Source organism: Carcharodon carcharias, chromosome 7, assembly GCF_017639515.1.
Source record: "Carcharodon carcharias isolate sCarCar2 chromosome 7, sCarCar2.pri, whole genome shotgun sequence".
NCBI lineage: Eukaryota > Metazoa > Chordata > Chondrichthyes > Lamniformes > Lamnidae > Carcharodon > Carcharodon carcharias.
The window spans coordinates 149270119-149289377 of record NC_054473.1 but is presented as its reverse complement, the minus strand read 5'-3'; the positions used below and the strand labels follow the sequence as shown (position 1 = coordinate 149289377).

Here is a 19259-nt window from a genome sequence, read left to right as displayed (position 1 = left end):
TTAAATAATATCACCAACTTCAACCAACTTCAACACCTCTGTGTTCTTTTGTTCTTTTGTCTGTGACATCTTTTGATGATCTGCTTCTATCACTGCTTGCTTGTCCCTACAACCACACCACCCCCCTCCACTTCTCTCCCCCCACCACCCAACCACCCCTCCCACCCCATCCCTCCCCCACCAACCTTAAACCAGCTTATATTTCACCCCTCTCCTTGGATTCACATAGTTCTGTTGAAGGGTCATGAGGACTCGAAACGTCAACTCTTTTCTTCTCCGCCGATGCTGCCAGACCTGCTGAGTTTTTCCAGGTAACTCTGTTTTTGTTTTAGATTTCCAGCATCCACAATTTTTGTTTTTATCTAAGAACCTATCTATCTCGGTCTTAAATACACTCAATGACCTGGCCCCCACAGCCTTCTGTGGCAATGAATTCCATAGATTCACCACTCTCTGACTAAAGAAGTTTCTCCTCATCTCTGTTCTAAAAGGTCTTCCCTTTACTCTGAGGCTGTGCCCTCGGGTCCTAGTCTCTCCTACTAATGGAAACATCTTCCCTGTGTCCACCCTATCCAGGCCTTTCAGTATTCTGTAAGTTTCAATCAGATCTCCCCTCATCCTTCTCAACTCCATCGAGTATAGACCCAGAGTCCTCAAACGTTCCTCATATGTTAAGCCTTTCATTCCTGGGATCATTCTATTCTCACGAACCTCCTCAGGACTCTCTCCAGGGCCAGCACATCTTTCCTGAGATACGGGGCCCAAAATTGCTCACAATATTTTAAATGTGGTCTGACCAGAGTCTTAGAAAGCCTCAGCAGCACATCCTTGCTTTTATATTCTAGTCCTCTTGAAATAAATGCCAACATTGCATTTGTCTTCCTAACTACTGTGTCAACTTGCAAGTTAACCTTAAGAGAATCCTGGACTAGGACTCCCAAGTCCCTTTGCACTGCAGATTTCTGAATTCTCTCCCCATTTAGAAAATAGTCTATGCCCCTATTCTTCCTGCCAAAGTGCATAACCTCACACTTCCCCAAGTTGTATTCCATCTGCCACTTCTTTGCCCATACTCCTAACCTGTCCAAATCCTTCTGCAGTCTCCCCGCCTCCTCAATACTACCTGTCCCTCCATCTATCTTTGTATCATCTGCAAACTTAGTCAGGATGCCCTCAGTTCCTTCATCTAGATCATTCATGTATAAAATGAAAAGTTGTGGTCCTAACACTGACCCCTGCGGAACACCACTAGTCACCGGCTGCCTGAAAAGGACCTGAAAAGGATCCTGAGAAGGACCCCCTTATCCCCACTCTCTGCCTCCTGCCAGACAGCTAATCTTCTATCCATGCTAGTAACTTGCCTCTAACACTATGGGCTCTTACCTTACTGAGCAGCCTCCTGTGCGGCACCTTGTCAAAGGCCTTCTGGAAGTCCATGTAGATAATATCCATTGGCTCTCCTTTGTCTAACCTACTTGTTACCTCCTCAAAGAATTCTAACAGATTTGTCAGGCATGACCTCCCCTTGATGAAACCATGCTGACTTTGCCCTATTTTACCATGCACTTCCAAGTATTCTGAAATCTCATCCTTAATAATGGACTCTAAAATCTTACCAATGACCGGGGTCAGGCTAATTGGCTTGTAATTTCCCATCTTTTGCTTCACTCCCTTTTTAAACAGGGGGGTTACATTAGCGATTTTCCAGTCCTCTGGGACCCTCCCTGACTCAAGTGATTCCAGAAAGATCACCACTAATGCCTCCACTATCTCTTCAGCTATCTCCTTCAGAACTCTATGTTGTAATCCATCTGGTCCAGGTGATTTATCCACCTTTAGACCTTTTAGTTTTCCTAGCACCTTCTCCTTGGTAATGGCCACCATACTCACCTCTGCCCCCTGACTCTCTTGAACTTTGGGGATGTTACTCGTGTCTTCCACTCTGAAGACTGACGCAAAGTATCTATTCAGTTCCTCCACCATTTCTTTGTTCCCCACTACTACTTCTCCAGTGTCATTTTCCAGCGGCCCAATGTCCACTTTTGCCTCTCTCTTACCCTTTATATATCTAAAAAAATTCTTGCAATCTTCTTTTATATTACTGGCTAGTTTACCCTCATATTTAATCTTCTCCCTCCTTATTTCTTTTTTAGTTGCCCTCTGTTGGTCTTTGTAGTCTTCCCAATCCCCTGGTTTCCCACTGCTCTTCGCTGCATTGTATGCTTTCTCTTTAGCTTTTATGTGGTCCCTGACTTCCCTTGTCAGCCATGGTTGCCTCGTCCTTCCTTTAGTATGCTTCTTCTTCCTAGGGATGAATTTTTGCTGTGTCTCCCACATTACTCCCAGAAACTCCTGCCATTGCAGTTCCACTATCTTTCCTGCTAGGCTCATCTCCCAGTCAATTCAGGCCAGCTCCTCCCTCATGCCTCTGTAGTTGCCTTTATTCAACTGTAAAACCGTTACATCTGATTCCAGCTTTTTCCTCTCAAATTGCAGGGTAAATTCTATCATATTATGGTCACTTCCTCCTAAGGGTTCCTTCACCTTAAGCTCCCTTATCAAATCTGCCTCATTACACATCACTAAATCTAGAATTGCCTGTTCCCTAGTGGGCTCGACCAAAAGCTGCTCCAAAAAGCCATCTCGTAGACATTCCACAAATTCCTTTTCTTGGGATCCACTACCAACCTGATTTTCCCAGTCTACCTGCATATTGAAATCTCCCATGATCACTGTATCCTTGCTTTTCTTACACGCCTTTACTATCTCCTGGTGTATCTTGTGCCCCACAACCTGACTACTGTTCGGAGGCCTGTACATAACTCCCATTATGGTTTTTTTTACCTTTGCGGTTCCTCAACTCTACCCACACAGATTCTACATCATCTGACCCTATGTCGTTTCTTGCTATCGATTTAATTTCATTTCTTACTAACAAAGCAACCCCACCCCCTCTGCCAACCTGCCTATCTTTTCGATAGGATGCATATCCTTGGATATTTATCTCCCAGTCCTGATCCCCTTGCAGCCATGTCTCCATGATGCCCACCAGTCATACCTGCCAATTTCAATCTGCGACACAAGCTCATTTACCTTATTTCGTGTACTGCGTGCAATCAGATACAACACCTTCAGTCCTGTATTTCCCGTCCCCTTTCTCATTGTTGTCCCTTTATCTGATGCGCTTGAAGTTAAATTCCTATCCCTTTCCAAACACTCTGTCCTATTTTGTGTTCTGGAGACTTTAATAGCCTCTCCTGGGCTCTCTTTTCTTTTCAGTTTTTTCATAATTTTCCATGAAGTTGAATCCAGCCCCCCACTCGCTAACCTGCTGCTTTGTTTCCCATCAGTCATACTTCTTGGAGTTTTACCCTTCCCTTACCCCCCACTTTCTAGTTTAAAGTCCTGTTGACCACCCTATTTACCCTTTTCGCTAGAACATTGGTCCCAGGTCGGTTTAGGTGGAGACCGTCCCAACGGTACAATACTGATGCCAGTGCCCCATGAAATGGAACCCACGAAATGTCAAGGGCAGTCATTCTCACCTCACCTCTGGAGTTCAGTTCTATTGCCCATGTTTGGACCAAGGATGTAATGGAGTTAGGAGCTGAGTGGTCCTGGCAGAACTGAGTGTCAGTGAGTAGGTTATTGCTGAGAAAGTGCCGCATGATAGCACTGTCGGTGACACCTTCTATCACTTTGCTCATTATCATAAGTAGACTGAAGGGGTGGTAATTGGCTGGATTGTCCTGCTTTTTTCTCGACAGGACATGCCTGGGCAATTTTCCGCACTGCTGTGTAGATGCCAGTGTTGTAGCTGTACTGGAACAGCTTGGCTAGGGGCATGGCAAGTTCTGGAGCCCATAGCCTTTACGGTATCCTATGCCTTCAGCTGTTTCTTGATATCATGTGGAGTGAATCGAATTGGCTGAAGACTGGCATTTGTGGTGCTTGGGACCTCCGGAGGAGGACGAGATGAATCATGCACTCAGCACTTCTGGCTGAAGATAGTTGAAAATGTTTCAGCCTTGTCTTTTGCACTGATGTGCTGGGCTCCCCCATCATTGAGCATGGGGATATTTTTGGAGCCTCCTCCTCCTCCAGTGAGTTGTTTAATTGCCCAGGACCATTCACGACTGGATTTGGCAGGACTGCAGAGCCTAGATCCAATTTATCGGTTGTGTGATTGTTTAGCTCTGTCTATTGCATGCTGCTTCTGCTGTTTAGCACACAAGTAGTCCTATGTTGTAGTTTCACCAGGCTAACACCTCATTTTCAGCTATGCCTGGTCCTGCTCCTGGCATGCCGTCCTGCACTCTTCATTGAACCAGGATTGATCCGCTGGCTTGATGGTAGTGGTAGAGTGGGGGATATGCCAGGCCATGAGGTTACAGATTGTGGATGTATATCATTCAGCTGCTGCTGTTGGCCCACAGCGCCTCATGGATGCTCCAGTTTTGGGTTGCTAGATCTGTTTGAAACCTATCCCAGCTAGCACGGTGATAGTGCCACACAGCAATATGGAGGGTATCCTCAATGTGAATTTGGGACTTTGTCTCCACAAGGACTGTCACTCCTACCAATACCGTCATGGACAGATGCATCTGTGACAGGTAGATTGGTGAGGACGAGGTCAAGTAGGTTTTTTCCCTTGCTGGTTCCCTCACCACCTGCCGCAGACCCAGGCTAGCAGCTATGTCTTTTAGGACTCAGCCAGCTTGGTCAGTCATGGTGCTACCGAGCCACTCTTGGTGATGGATGTTGAAGTTCCCCCACCCAGAGTACATGGCAATCAACAAAGCCACCCTCAGTGCTTCTTCCAATTGGTGTTCAACATGGAGGAGCACTGATTCATCAGTTGAGGGGGTGGGGTGGGGTGGGATGGTGCAGGCATTGCAGTACATGGTAACCAGCAGGAGGTTTCCTTACCCATATTTGATCTGATGCCATGAAATTTCATGGGGCCCAGAGCTAATGTTGAGGACTCCCAGGGCTCCCTCCTGAATGCATTGCCATCTCTTGTGGCAGTGCTGTCCTGTCATTGGGACAGGACATAGCCAGAGATGGTGATGCTTGGGACATTGGCTGTAGGTATGATTATGTTAGGCTGTTTCTTGACTAGTCTGTGGACCAGCTCTCCCAATTTTGGCAGGGTTGACAGAGCTAGGTGTGCCATTGTTGTTTTGGTGCCTTGATTGATGCTGGGAGGTCCCTCTGATTTTAACTCTTTTGCGTTTTGCAGCGGTTTGATACAACTGAATAGCTTGCTAGGCCATTTCAGGTTGCTGTGGGTCTGGAGTCTCATGTAGCCATACCAGGTAGGGATGGCAGATTTCCTTCCCTAAATGGGCATTCGTGAACCAGATGGGGTTTTATGACAACTGAGAATGTTCACTATTACCGAGGCCACCTTATAATTCTAAAATTATTAATTTAATTTAAATTCTGACAGCTGCCATGGTGGGATTTGAACCTGTGTCCCCCAGAGGATTAGCCTATGACATTACCATTACATCATTGCCTCCCCTTGCGATGAGCCAATGTTTGTCTCTGAATCATTTGTTTAAGCTTCTGGATTACTAGTTCAGTAATATAGCCGCTCTAATATCTTGGTTCATAAATGTTCCCTGTGGATTAAGATGTAGCAAATGTAACTCTGCCACTCCAGAAAGAAGGGGGAGGGAAAACAGGGTGATTGTAAGCCAGATAGCTTGACAACAGGTGTGGAGAAAATGCTAGAATCTATTATTATAGATGTGGCAGCAGAGTGGTTAAAAAAATCAGAATAGCCCAGAATTTGCAATTATAATGAGGATGAAACTGCAACTGCTTGGTATCATTACTGTATAAAACTGATAGCAGAATTTTTTAATCAGAAGGTGTGTATCTTTGGAATTTCTACCCAAAAAGCTGCGGGTGCTCAGTCATCGAGTATATTCCAAATGTAGATTGATAGATTCTTGGCACTAAGAGAATCAAGAGTTATGGGGATCATGCAGGAGAATTGAGTTAGTGTAAATATTCAGCCATAATTTTCTAGAATGCTAGAGACAGAGAATAGGTCATGGGACTGTATGGTCTATTCCTGTTCCTATTTCTTATGTTCTAATAATATGTCTTATGTTTGGCACCCTGGTAGTGACATTTAGATCTGGGATGAATTTGAAAACACAGCTTGCTTTCAGTGCGGTTCACGCTCAGTTTTTCACAATAGTGACATGCATAACTTGTATTGTATTTAATTCATTTTTCCTTGTCACATATTTTTATTCTTGTTATAGTGACTAAGTTCTCATAGGGGAGGCAGTGAATTATGTTCATAACATACAGTCAATGAAGGACCAACAGCAGTAAAGAGAAACAGAACTAAGTAAATGGGAGTCAGATTCTGGTTTGATGACAGATCAATTCCAATAGATTTGATCAATAGTTTCATGAATTCCAATGTGACCCTCAAGATCCATCCTGACTGTCAAATTATCATTGGTTCTCTGGAGAATTGGAAGAAGTGTGGAATAAAGATGGTACTCATGCGATAATTAAAGCTGTGTTGATTGACCTTAGTTGACTATGTACTTTGTGCTAGTAAAAATATTAAGTTATTAAGAAAATGGGCATATAATTATCTGCATATGGAATGGAGATATAACATTCATATTTTCCTCAACATGGCCATAAATGACAATATAGTTAGCTGATGGGAAACATTTCCAAATAACTATTAACAAAGTAGTGGACATTTCTCTAATCAATGTTCAATTTGAGGTTTAAACAGCCTTGAACAGCTCAGTTAGTTAAAATGAGATTGGGGTAGGAATGAGATTGACCAAACAGGCAAAAAAATTGGTGAACTACCAACCTGAAACTTGTTTCATTTCTTTCATTTTGTTTTTTGAAGCCATCACTGAAGATCTGAGTTGACAGTTGCTAGGACAAATGTATCCTTCATTCCCTCTCTGCGAACTCCTCTTTTAAGCCTTGCTGAGCAGAGGCTGCTGCAACGTTGGAGAGGAAAGTATGCATTGGTCGTATTGAGATCTTCCTGGGTTAGCTTACTATTGGGGATGGCTCAAGGATATAGATTCTCTCCTTCAGTAGCAGATGCAGGAAGGCCATAGAGTTGTTTTAAAATTCTAACCTGTCATAGGATTCTGCAACAGCATGCAGAAGAATAAATGACAACTGTTTAACCTTTAAAAAATTATCTGGCAGTTATCCTTAAAATGCTTGTGCAAGTTTAAGTTTCTAAAGAAGAAAACTTGATTTCTTGTATCATTCTGGACATCAGTGAACAATTCTCTTGGACAGCGGATCTGAAGCACAGTTATTGGGATCATATCACTAAGATAATATTTCATCATTTTAAGGTATAACTGCTGAACAATTAGATCTTGGAACTACAAGGACGCTTTAACAAAGTTTTTGCTGTTTTGAGTTATTCACTGCACAATATATCTTACAGTTCTATACATATTGTTTAGCATTGTCAGCAGTCCAAGGACATCACAGGAGTTCCTCAGGGTAGTGTCCTTGGCCCAACCATCTTCAGCTGCTTCATCAATGACCATCCTTCCATTTTAAGGTCAGAAGTGGGGATGTTCTCTAAAGATTACACAGTGTTCAGCACCATTTGCTACTCCTCAGATACTGAAGCAATTTGTATCCATATGCAGCAAGATGTGCACAATATTGAGGCTTGGACTGATAAGTGACAAGTAACATTCGCACCAAACAAGGACCAGGCAATGATCATTTCCAACAAGGAAGAATCTAACCATCTCCCTTTTACATTCAAAGGTTGAATCCCCCACCATCAACATCAAAAACTAGTTGATGTTGACCAGAAACGTAACTGTACAAGCCATGTGAATAATGTGGCTACAAGAGTTGGGGCTGGGATTTCTGTGGCAAGTAATTCACCCCGTGACTCCCCAAAGCCTGTCCACCATCTGTTAGCCACAAGTCAGGAACGTGATGGAATACTCTCCAATTGCCTGGATGAGTGAAGCTCCAGTAACGCCCAAGAAGCTCAACACCATCCAGGGGCAAATGAGCCCGCTTGATCAATACCCCATCAACCACCATAAACATTCATTGCTTCCACCACCGGTGCACTGTAGTAGTGTTATGTACCATACGTAAGATGCACTGTAGCAACTTGTAGAGCCTCCTTCGACAGCACCTTCCAAACCTCCACCAACCAGATAAACAAGGGCAGCAGGCGCATGGGGATACCACTGCCTGCAAGTTCCCTTCAAGACACACACCATCCTGACTTGGAACTATATCACTGTTCCTTCACTGTCACTGGGATTCAAAACCTGGAGCTCATTTCTTAACAGCACTGTGGGTGTACCTACAACACATGGACTGCAGTGGTTCAAGAAAGCGCACCCCACCCAGCTTCTCAAGAGCCATTAGGGATGCGCAGCAAATGCTGGCCTTGCCTGCAATATTCATATCCCTTAAAAGAATGTTTAAAAATCAACTTGTGAAACTGGTGTTCAAAATATTAGATGTTTAGGACAAATAATATTTATGTGATTTTTGTATAGCCTAATTTGCAAGACTGGAGAAGTAAGTCATCTAATTCTAAGTGTAAAATGTATTGAAAAAGCTACAAAATACTTTTTAATCAAGAACAAATTATTTAATTAGAGGAGCTGATGTATTGCTTATCCATGCCACGGATGGGCTAATATCTTATCTCAAGTCATGACTGCATAATTCTTGCAGCTTGTACATTGTACATTACGGTTTTGTAACAAAAGTCACAACAGCAGACATATCTGTGCTAGACATTTGTTTAGCAGGCACACATATACCAAGTAAATTTATAGATATCTGTACTAGACATCTATGCTACTAAGATACACTCTTTAGGATAAATCCTTGCCTACTTGGAAGAATATCAGAAAATCGCAGATGCACTGTCTCCAATTTTCCATGCTACTTAATCTTGTTTCCTACTGAGTTTTAGTGTTTAACTCTGATGTAGTAGTCTCATTAATAATGAACAGTGTACTATCTCTTTCAGAGTGACCTGAACAAGTACAGGAATGGACCTGGGGTTTCCTGGTGTGTGCTTCTTTGTTTAGTCACCACGAGATGAATGTATTTGTAACATCGGACCAATATCTTTGAAGAGAAAGAATTTAATGAATCTGTCATTTTTGTGCTAAGATGAGATGCACAGCAATACAGGTATTGAAGACATTATTTGAAAATTCTTTATTCCAACTTATTTTCAGCAATATATCAATACAGTTTATAAATGAATGTATTACCTTATTTTCCATCTTTATTAAAAATAAATATTGTTGATGCTAAATAGTATTTATGATGGGATGTGTTGTTCCTACTCAAAATTCTCAAAGGGAATTAAATCTAAATGCCATAAAATAAAATGAGAAAATGAACAAAGAGATCAATCTAAAATACTCAAATGTCATTAGGTCACTGACCCTGAATTATCACTTGAGAATATCAAGAACTGATAGGTGGCTATGGAGTGAATTGTGCAGAAAACAAGCAGGTGGATTATTTACCAAGAAAATAATCTTATTAATAACAATTGCCATGCTACATACAGCAAGGCTTTACATTGTGTTTATCGGGAAATTAATTTACCACGTCGAGAACATTTAGAATGTGCAACATTGGACTGCTGAAAATTTTTGAAGGTCGTCCTCAGATAAACATTTTTCCCTCTCAAGCCTTCAAGTGCTTCCTTTGCAATTTTTGAAAGGCAGTTTGATCTAACCAGTTTTGAAATTCTTCACTCTTCATAGTCTTATTTTTTTTTTGTCTCCACTGCACATTTTCTTTGTTTGCTTGAGAAAGATTACTTTGGAGAAATCAGTCAAGGCTTACTAATATGTGCAGAGCCTTTGTAAGATCAGCAGAGAGATAAACAGGAATGGGTGAGATGCAGAAAGGGGTTCAAAACCTGCAGGCAAAATAAAGCATCATTTGTTACAGCGTTTCACTTTGAATTGATGACATTTCCCCATCATTGCAATCAATGTACAAAAATAAGGTTTGGCACTAACCCACAATACCACACTCGCCCTCAGCCTGATTTATGCGGAACATGAAAATTGCCCCATTGCTTTTAAGCTCAAAATATTCCAAACTAAAGTTAATCAATTCAGATCCAAAGTGTTGGGCTATAAACAGAATATACATTGATATAATTGAATTTGCAGTAAAGAATTGGAATTGGATCAGAGTTATACTATTGAATGTGGTTAAAGTGGTGCTATTTTGAGCTCATGTGAACAGGATGCCAGTTAAAATTAATTAATATTTTATGGTTGTCAGATGTTCCTTCTGGTCAATGCATCATAGAAAACTCCTGTGTTACTGTTACGATACCACTATGATACACACAAAGATAAAGAACAAGGTCAAAGGATATGAATTTACATATCATCTTTCACTACCTCAGATCATTTTACAGCCAAACAGTTTTGAAGTGAAGTCACTGTTATAACATAGGAAGTGAAATACTTAGTAAATTGGAGAGAGATGCAGCTTTAGAGATAGTCCTCAAATAACTCTACCAATAGATAGGATGTAACCCATCAATAAGGTGGGTTTCTCCAGCACATGTGATAAATCAAAATTACATGACTTGGGTTATTTTCAACAGAAATGTGTCTTGCTTTTAGGGCAAAGCTGTATTTATTTTGTTATAATAACTACTGTATGACAGCCATAGCCTATAGCTAAACACATTGTGGCTAGCAACAGCTTTTCTATGATTGTGAATAGACACTAAACGGAAAAAAAATTCCTAAGTATGTAATCTGCACTCTTATATGCTAACTATATTTTATATCAAGATTATGTTCTTTTAAACAGTGAAAGTACACACAAATACAGGAGAAAAGATGCAACATCTTCATGTATGTTTCGCAACTTGAAATCAAAAGGAGCTGAGAGCTGGAAAACATCTTTCCTTCCTTCTAGTGTTGTGATTTTTGTTGGATTCATTCATCTCTATATATGGGATATGTATCCTGTGCACTAATTGAAGATTTCTGTCTTCCTATTTGGTTTTTGTTAGAGAAACTGCTTCAGGTTCTTATTATCAAAACTAACAGCTCCTCAGCCTAACCTTCAGAGAGATAGTTGGGAGAAGGTTATTTAACCTCTGTTACTTCAGCTACCTATTCATCTGTTAAACCAAATTGCCTATCCTGCCTTCAGGTTTACTACTGTAGGAAATTACTGAAAATAAAGCTCTTCTCTAACAGAAACAGGGTTCAGCTTCTGCTCTGTGTGGATTGTCTTTTATTTCTACCAGTTAAATTCTTAACTATTGCTTTCTTTAGTGCTTATGCTTGCAACCATTCTTGTATAAAGTCCACTGGGTGGGAGAAATCCATTGTGCCAGGAATTGATATATGCTGCTGCTCAGAATTAAAATGACTTCACTCAAGATTCTGCATGTCAAAGAATTGTGTTGTATTATTTTCCCTCATTGAATTGTGCTGTTTTTGTCTTTACAGTCTGACATTTAAAATGGTTTCAAATGGAAGAGAATTACAGCCTGTGCCTCCATGTTTGACTAATCCTCTTAACAGTTTATGCATAAATAATTAGGAAAGATAATGGGAGATTGTCCAGCATTTGAACCCCACCAAGGAGTTAATGGCATCAGGATAGGAAATTGGAGAGAAAATGGATAAGAGAGAAAAACAAAGTGGGTTTCACCATAATGATATTTCAATTGGTTGTAGGGATACCATTAAATGTTAACAAGCTTTTTATTTCTGACTTCCCACTGATCTTCATGTGCTGCCTAGGAAGAAAGGGTGCAAGATCTGAAGCACCATCTTTTTTAGCCATGTCATTTCAGTTGTGTATATTAATTCATCTCCCTCACACTAATGGGCTCAGTAACTCTTGCAAAGTAATGTCTTTAACCTTTACTACTTAAATAAAGTTTCATGTTAATTGGGTGAGCTTTGTTTGAATGTAAGCAGTTTAATGACTATTTTAGATGGTTGCCAAGGTTGCCTGATAAAAAGCTCGACCTAAGATTGGCACAGACATCTTTTAGGTATCCGTCGGCTGTGAGAAAATCATCACTCATTGTGCCCATTTTATGTCCTTAAAGTAACGCAATAAGACCCAGGCCAGAATCTTATGGAGGCAACATGGGTCTGGCCACCAGGTATTGAGCCGGCGAGAGCCACGTCACCTGTTTCCGGGAGGGCCTGCTGCACTTTCTGCTGCTCACCCAGACGGGCCTTCTTCTGGGATCAAGGACCCCAGGGACAGAAGTCTCGCACCACTCCCCTGGCCAATCAGAGGCTGGCAGCTCTATTGAATGGCAGCACTATTGCAGAGACGGAGGCTGCTGCCAGTACAACACTCACCCGAGGCCTAGGATTGTTGCTGGATCTCAGGCCAAAGGTGAGTGATGGCGTGGGTTGGGAGTTGTGGGGTGGGGGTAGTGGGGGTGGGGGGGTTGTGGGGGGGGTGGGGGGGGGGGGGGGGTGTGGGGGTGCGGGGTTGGTGCGTGCAGAGGATTAACAACAAAGGCAAGAAAGTGGCTCCCAGGTTCCCTGAGCAGACAATGTGCCTTTGAACAAGAGGCCAACCACCGCCCCTCACTCTGGGAGCCCACAGTAACCCCACCACAGGTTTCCTTGTCTGCTCCCCACATAGTGACACCCTCAAGTGCCACTGGTTTACTACCACTGGTGGCCAGATGAGGACCTTAAATGGGCATTAATTTCCCACTTGACAGCCTCAATTGGCTGTCTACAGCCTTCCTGCTATAGACTTAATTGAAGTGGAAGCCGGAAGGTGGCACAATCCCCACCCACCACTCCCCTACCTGATTAAATGCCATTCATCCCCCCCACCCCAACCCTGCCGACATTCCCAGTACCAAACCCACCACAGGGGAGGGCACAAAATTCCACCCCCAATTTCTACCCCATTTTGTTTAAGTCAACAATTATGATCCACTGACATGAGGATGCATGACATTTCCAATATTTTGTATTATTACTGGAGAATAAATTGTACTGATTGTATACAGTGATTCTGATCAGAACTATTGCTGTGTGTGTTATTTTGCTGTGAAATAAAACAGCTTAAAATTACTATCTGGCCTCATCTTATGAGGTTTTTTTCTTGGTTCACTTTGAAGCAGGTTGGAGAAGCATGAGAGCTCATATCTGAAAGAAATGTATGTTTGGTTCAGATCCTAAAGGGGGTTAGTACTGTTACATCTTTGGGTTATGCTGTTGCATGATTAAAAATCAGGCAGTAAAGACACACTTGTAAATGTAAAATGAACAGATCACTAATAGGAATGAGTAGTACTGTTGTACCTGAAAATTTTAAGGCAAGACCAAAATTTGTAACAAACATATTGGGCAGAATTTTTCGCTCTGTGTGTGTGCGCGCTCAACACGCTTGAGCATGAAATAGTGCGTGATGACGTCGGGCGAGTGTCCTGATACCATTGTGCACTTGCATGATATTTTGGATGGCAGGCATGTGCAAGAGTCAGCAGAGCACCCGCTGACAATTAAGAGGCCAATTAAGGCCATTAACGTATTAATCAACTGTTATTTTCCTTTGCCCGTCCAACATTACGTTTGGTGGGCAGGCAAATCAGCCAGGTGGCCTTTGCCTTTTTGAGGAAACCTCATCCAAGGGCAGGACGAGGTTTCCGATATTAATTAAAAAAATAAAAATGTTTGCACAGAATTTTCATCTGGTATATGTTCCGGTGACTGATTCTGACGTGTGGACTTTTCTCGCGGTTTTTACAATCTTTGTTGTTGGCATTTAAATTCTTCAGCTCCCTGAGGCAGTTTTCTGCCTTCAGGGAGCTTTCTGTGAACGCTCCCTTACCCCTGCGCTGACTTCAGCGCTCGCCCTCCTCCCGCCCCCACCCCGGCAACGTTGAGCTTTTCAGTATGCCTTTCACACTGTCTGGCCGCTAATTGGCCAGCCGGTGTCAAATTGCGATTGGGGGGTCGATCACGGTTGGGGGTCCGTTCCCTGGCAACTCCCAGGCCCGCCGATTGTGAGTGCCCGCTGAACTAAAATTCTTGTCCAATAACCGGTGAGCAGTACATAATCATCAAAAATATAAGATACTGCATTCTGGATGAATCAATGTATTTCTTTCACAGTTGTGAACATCTTAGGAAATGGCGTATAATGAAGCCTTTGTCAAGAGTGAAAGTATGATAAAAATGCCCTTGAATACAATAACCTCTTAATCCGATGGCCAGTACTAACCTTAGAGTTTACACTAAATCAAGTTATATGTAGTGTTTTCAGGCAAAATTAATGTGGTTTTCATTGTCACTGATGTGAAATATGGAGTAGATTTTTCAACTTGCTGTTTAGGCCGAATACTGGCACTGACCGTCTGTTATAGAATTGTAAATTGGACAGGTGCTGATCCTTATTATGCCAAGCAGCAAGTTGAATTCTACCCCATGGTCTCTGGAGATAAAGAAAATATCAAAATCCAAACAGTAAAACACCAATTGGCTAATAACAAGCTGGTATTGCATGAGACTGTACAACAACAACAGCTTACATTTATATTGCACCTTCAATGTAGTAACATGTCCCAAGGTGCTTCACAGGAACAGCAACAAACAATATTTGACACTAAGCTACATAAGCACATACAGTAGTGTCTCATATCCAGCTGTCCAAAAAACTAGAGTTGTCCGAAAACTCGACATTTTTAGAATGTGCCATGCATCAATTATAATTGAGTAAAATAAAAAACTTACCTGGACACTTTGGCTAGGTGTTGCATTGGCGGAGTGTGGCATCTGACTAGTTAACCCCCTTGCCACTTCTGCACTGGTCTATTCCCACGATCCAAGCGACCCTTGACCCCACTGACCCAGCTTGACCCAAACCAATCATAGCCCCAACCCTGCCAGACCTGAAATCTAGCAAAATCTGAAATCCAGCACGCCCTCAGTCCTGAGGTTGCCAGTTTTGAGACACTCTTCCTGTAATAGGACAAATGGCTAAAAGCTTGGTCAAAGAGGTAGGTTTTAAGTGGCATCATATAGGAGGAGAGAGAGGTAGAGAGGGGGAGAGGTTTAGGTAGGGAATTCCAGAATTTAGGTCCTCGGCAGCTGAAGGTATGGCCATTAATGGCGCAGCGATTAAAAAAAATGATCTGATTTTTCAGATCTTATCAGAGAGCAAACTGTTGAAATTGTTTCAGTAACAAAACAAACAATTCCATTATTTACCTTTAATCTTTAGATTAGTAGCCAAGCAATTGACTAGGTACCGCTGGAAAGATTTAATCTGAATGAGCTGTGTGTGGCTTGTATCATTTCCTTTCTAGTTGTATGATTATCTAGCATAGTAACACTCGGAGGTCAAGACTTGGTTCTAAATCCTTATTTTAATAACATAGATTTGATATTTATATGAGATTATATACTAAATATGCTGTGTTCAGATAGAAATTTAATGGATTGGCACAGCACTAGAAATCAGTAACCATCACTATAATCCTCTCACTTCAAATTTGTTAATCATTCTGAGACACAAGACTGCAACACATAAGACAAAATTACCCCAGCATCATGAGAATTGGCAAGTACACATTTAGATTTAAACATGCAACGTCTTTAACCAACAATCCTAACATGGTTTACCAATTTCAGATAATTCTTACACACTCAAGTCAAAGCAGTAACTTAGCAGCTTTAGAATAGGGTCTGTCAACATACAGATTAATGTCATAACATAGAACTACATCTTAACTCTTTCAGGTTTTCAGCCTAAAACTTACCATCTGCAAAGAACACCAACAATAATTCATAGTCATAGCCAAAGATTCAACAAATTCAGAGCAAGCCAGCATGAGTCGACTTCATGCTGGAGAAGGGAGAGTACATGAGGTACCAACTGAGAAGGTAGCATTTTTGTTCACTCAAAGTTTTGATATTTCAGCATTAAACCTGCTTGAACATATACTACAGCTACCAGAGGAACATGATGAGCCACTTTTATATATAGTTTGAGTGAGCATTTTTGTTTGACCCTTCCGATATTGGTTTAAGAATTTTTCTTTGAATTTGCTTTCTTCTTCTGCAGTCTGTTGATAGTGAAGAAATTAGAATATGTTCATTGATCCTTATACATTTATTAGGAGTTATTGATTGTTCACACTGCAATCAGAATTGTAGATTTTACCTGACCATGGACTACTGTATCAGAAATACGCGATTCATACTGAAATAGAGGACAAGGGGCTGATTAAGGTACAAAATACTTTAATCACCAGGGTGTTCTGTGTTAGCCTGAAAGATCATTGCTTATTTCTATGATTGCCAAGTCGATGACTCTGCTTAAAAATACAACAATTTTATTATATAATTCAGTTGACAAAATACAAAACTATCACAAAAGAAGAGAAAATGCAAGAGGTTTCCAAAGAGCTTGCTGTCCCTTCCATATTCATTTTTGACTTCAACATAGATACAACATAAATAAATTCACTATCCTCTACCTACTAAATACACAGTTTTGACTGTTTAAGTACATGATGTAGACTGTAGATCACTAAGATAACATAGCGAAAACAAGAAAACAACTAGGGGCTTTTACCTTGGCACATGCTGCCACACTGTACCTCAGAAAGAATATATTAAAGGGTTAAATTATAAGGACAAGTTGCATAAACTTAACTTGTAATCCCCTGACTTTAGAAGTTTGAGGGGTGACCTTTTGAGGTCTTCAAAATGATAAAGGGTAGACACAGAGAAACTATACACCATGGTGGGGAAATTGAGAACAAAGGGGCACAGCCTTAAAATTAAAGCTGGACCATTTAGTAGTGAAATCAGAAAGAACTTGTTTGCACAAAGAATAGTGGAACTCTATAGTGGAATAGAGGAATTGTGTCCTCTGTGGATGCAGGGTCAGTTGAAAATTTTTAGACTGAATGATAGAGTTTTGTTATGTAAGGTCATCAAGGAGTATGGAGCTTCTTCTTCCAGCTTCTCCCATTTTGCTTAGGATTGCCAGAATGTTGATTGATCACTCTTCTTGATCTCCTCCTGTCCATTACTTTTCATATCCCACTATGTTTAAGCTTCACGCCACTGCATCTTGCCACCTGGTCTTAGGCCTTCCTCTTCTCCTTCTTCCTGGCAGTCTCATCTCCATTACTTACCTCACCATATTACCTCTCTGTCTCCATGCCATTTCGATCTCTTCTCGGCTACTTTCTTTGATGCTCCCACAATATTCACTGACCCCTTGATGTGCTGGTTCCTGATTTTGTCCTTTCTCGCAATTCCACACATCTATCTCTGCATTGGCATCGCATTAACATCCAGTCATTGTTCCTCTCTTCTTGATGTTATATCATGCTGAAACTTGGGCAACAATTTCAGCCTCACAACTCTCTTGAAGATTCTTCCTTTCAGTTTCAGCGAAACTTTCCTATCACATAATACACCACGGCACTTCTTCCAATTACTCCAAGCAGAGCTGATCCATTGCTTAATTTCCATTTCCACACTTCTATATTCTGCCACCACTGACCCAGATAATTGAAACTACCACTTTCTCCAAATCTTTAGCCATAATTTCTACATCTACAATCTGACTCCCTTCTCTAGGCTCATATTAACATTCCATATATTATGTATTTGGTCTCCTGTTCTTCATTCCCTTGTCTTCCAGCTCTTTTCTCCAGCTCTTCAGATATTTAGTCATGTTCTCATCATGGCCACCAACTAGGTCAATGCCATCTGCAATGTCATTGACCATGGCACTTCCGGTCTCATTTGCTCAGTTAGAATATCCATGGTGCTTGGGGAGAGGAAGGGACTCATTGCCAATCCTTGGTGAAATCTAACTTTGGCTTTGAAACTCTCACTCTTACCCTTGTCTGGCACTCTTCTACATGTCCTGGGTTAGGTGAGGCGAGAGTGACTGCCTTTGACATCAAGGTAGCATTTGACCGAGTGTGGCATCAAGGAGCCCTGGCAAAATTGGAGTCAATGGAAATTGGGGAAAACTGTCTGCTAGTTAGAGTCATACCTAGCAAAAAGAAAGAAGATTGTGGTTGTTGGAGGTCTATCATCTCAGTTTTAGAACATCGCTGCAGGAGTTCCTCAGGGTAGTGTCCTCAGTCCAACCATCTTCAGCTGATTTGTCAGTGACCTGCCTTCCATCATAAGGTCATAAGTCGGATGACAGCACTATGTTCAGCACCACTCACAAATCCTGAGATACTGAAACAGTCCATGTCCAAATGCAGCAAGTCCTGAACAATATCCAGGCTTCATGTGGCAAGTAACATTTGTGCCACACAAGTGCCAGGAAATGACCTTTTCCAACAAAAGAGAATCTAACCATCACCCCTTGGCATTTGATGGCCTTACCATTGCTGAATCCCCACTGTCAATATCCTGGGGGGTTACCATTGACCAGAAACTGAACTGGACTAGCCATATAAATACTGTGGCTACAAGAACAGGTCAGAGGTTAGAAATCCTGTCATGAGTAACTTACCTCCTGGCTCCCCAAAGCCTGTCCACCATCTACAAGGCACAAGTCAGGAGTGTGATAGAATACTCTACGCTTGCCCGGATGAGTGCAGCTCCAACAACACTTGAGAAGCTTGATACAATGCAGGACAATGCAGCACCCAATTAACAAACATTCACACCCTCCACCACTGATGCACAGTGGCAGCAGTGTGCACCATCTACAAGATGCCCTGCAGGAACTCACCAAGGCTCCTTAGGCAGCACCTTCCAAACCCACTACCGCTACCATCTAGCAGGACAAGGGCAACAGATGCAGGAACACCACCACCTGGAAGTTCTCCTCCAAGCCTCTTAGCATCCTTAAGTGGAAATATATTGCTGTTCCTTCACTGTCACTGGGTCAAAATCCTGGAACTCCCTCCCTAACAGCACATGGACTATAGCAGTTCAAGAAGGCAGCTCACCGCCACCTTCTCAAGTACAATAAATGCTGGCCTAGCCAGTGATGCCCACATCCCATGAGTGAATAAAAAAAAAAATTGTACATATTTATCAGGGACTCCATGAATTCTAGCAGATCTCTGGACTTTGTCCCGAGGCACCCAGTTATAAGCCTTCTCTAGATCGCTGAATCCCCACTATCAACATCCTGGGGGGTTACCATTGACCAAAAACTGAACTGGACTAGCCATATAAATACTGTGGCTACAAGAACAGGTCAGAGGTTAGAAA

The 19259-nt window shown here is 41.8% G+C and overlaps 1 protein-coding gene across 1 annotated transcript in view; it reads right to left on the bottom strand.

The window, feature by feature from the left end:
* Positions 1-9482: 9482 nt before the first annotated feature.
* The window catches only part of vstm2b (V-set and transmembrane domain containing 2B), a 56023-nt gene continuing 46246 nt past the window's right edge, over positions 9483-19259 (bottom strand). The window contains exon 6 of the mRNA XM_041192489.1: positions 9483-9949. Within this exon, the coding sequence (XP_041048423.1) occupies positions 9873-9949 (77 nt within the window). The 3' untranslated portion in view covers positions 9483-9872. The remainder of the gene's footprint in view (positions 9950-19259) is intronic.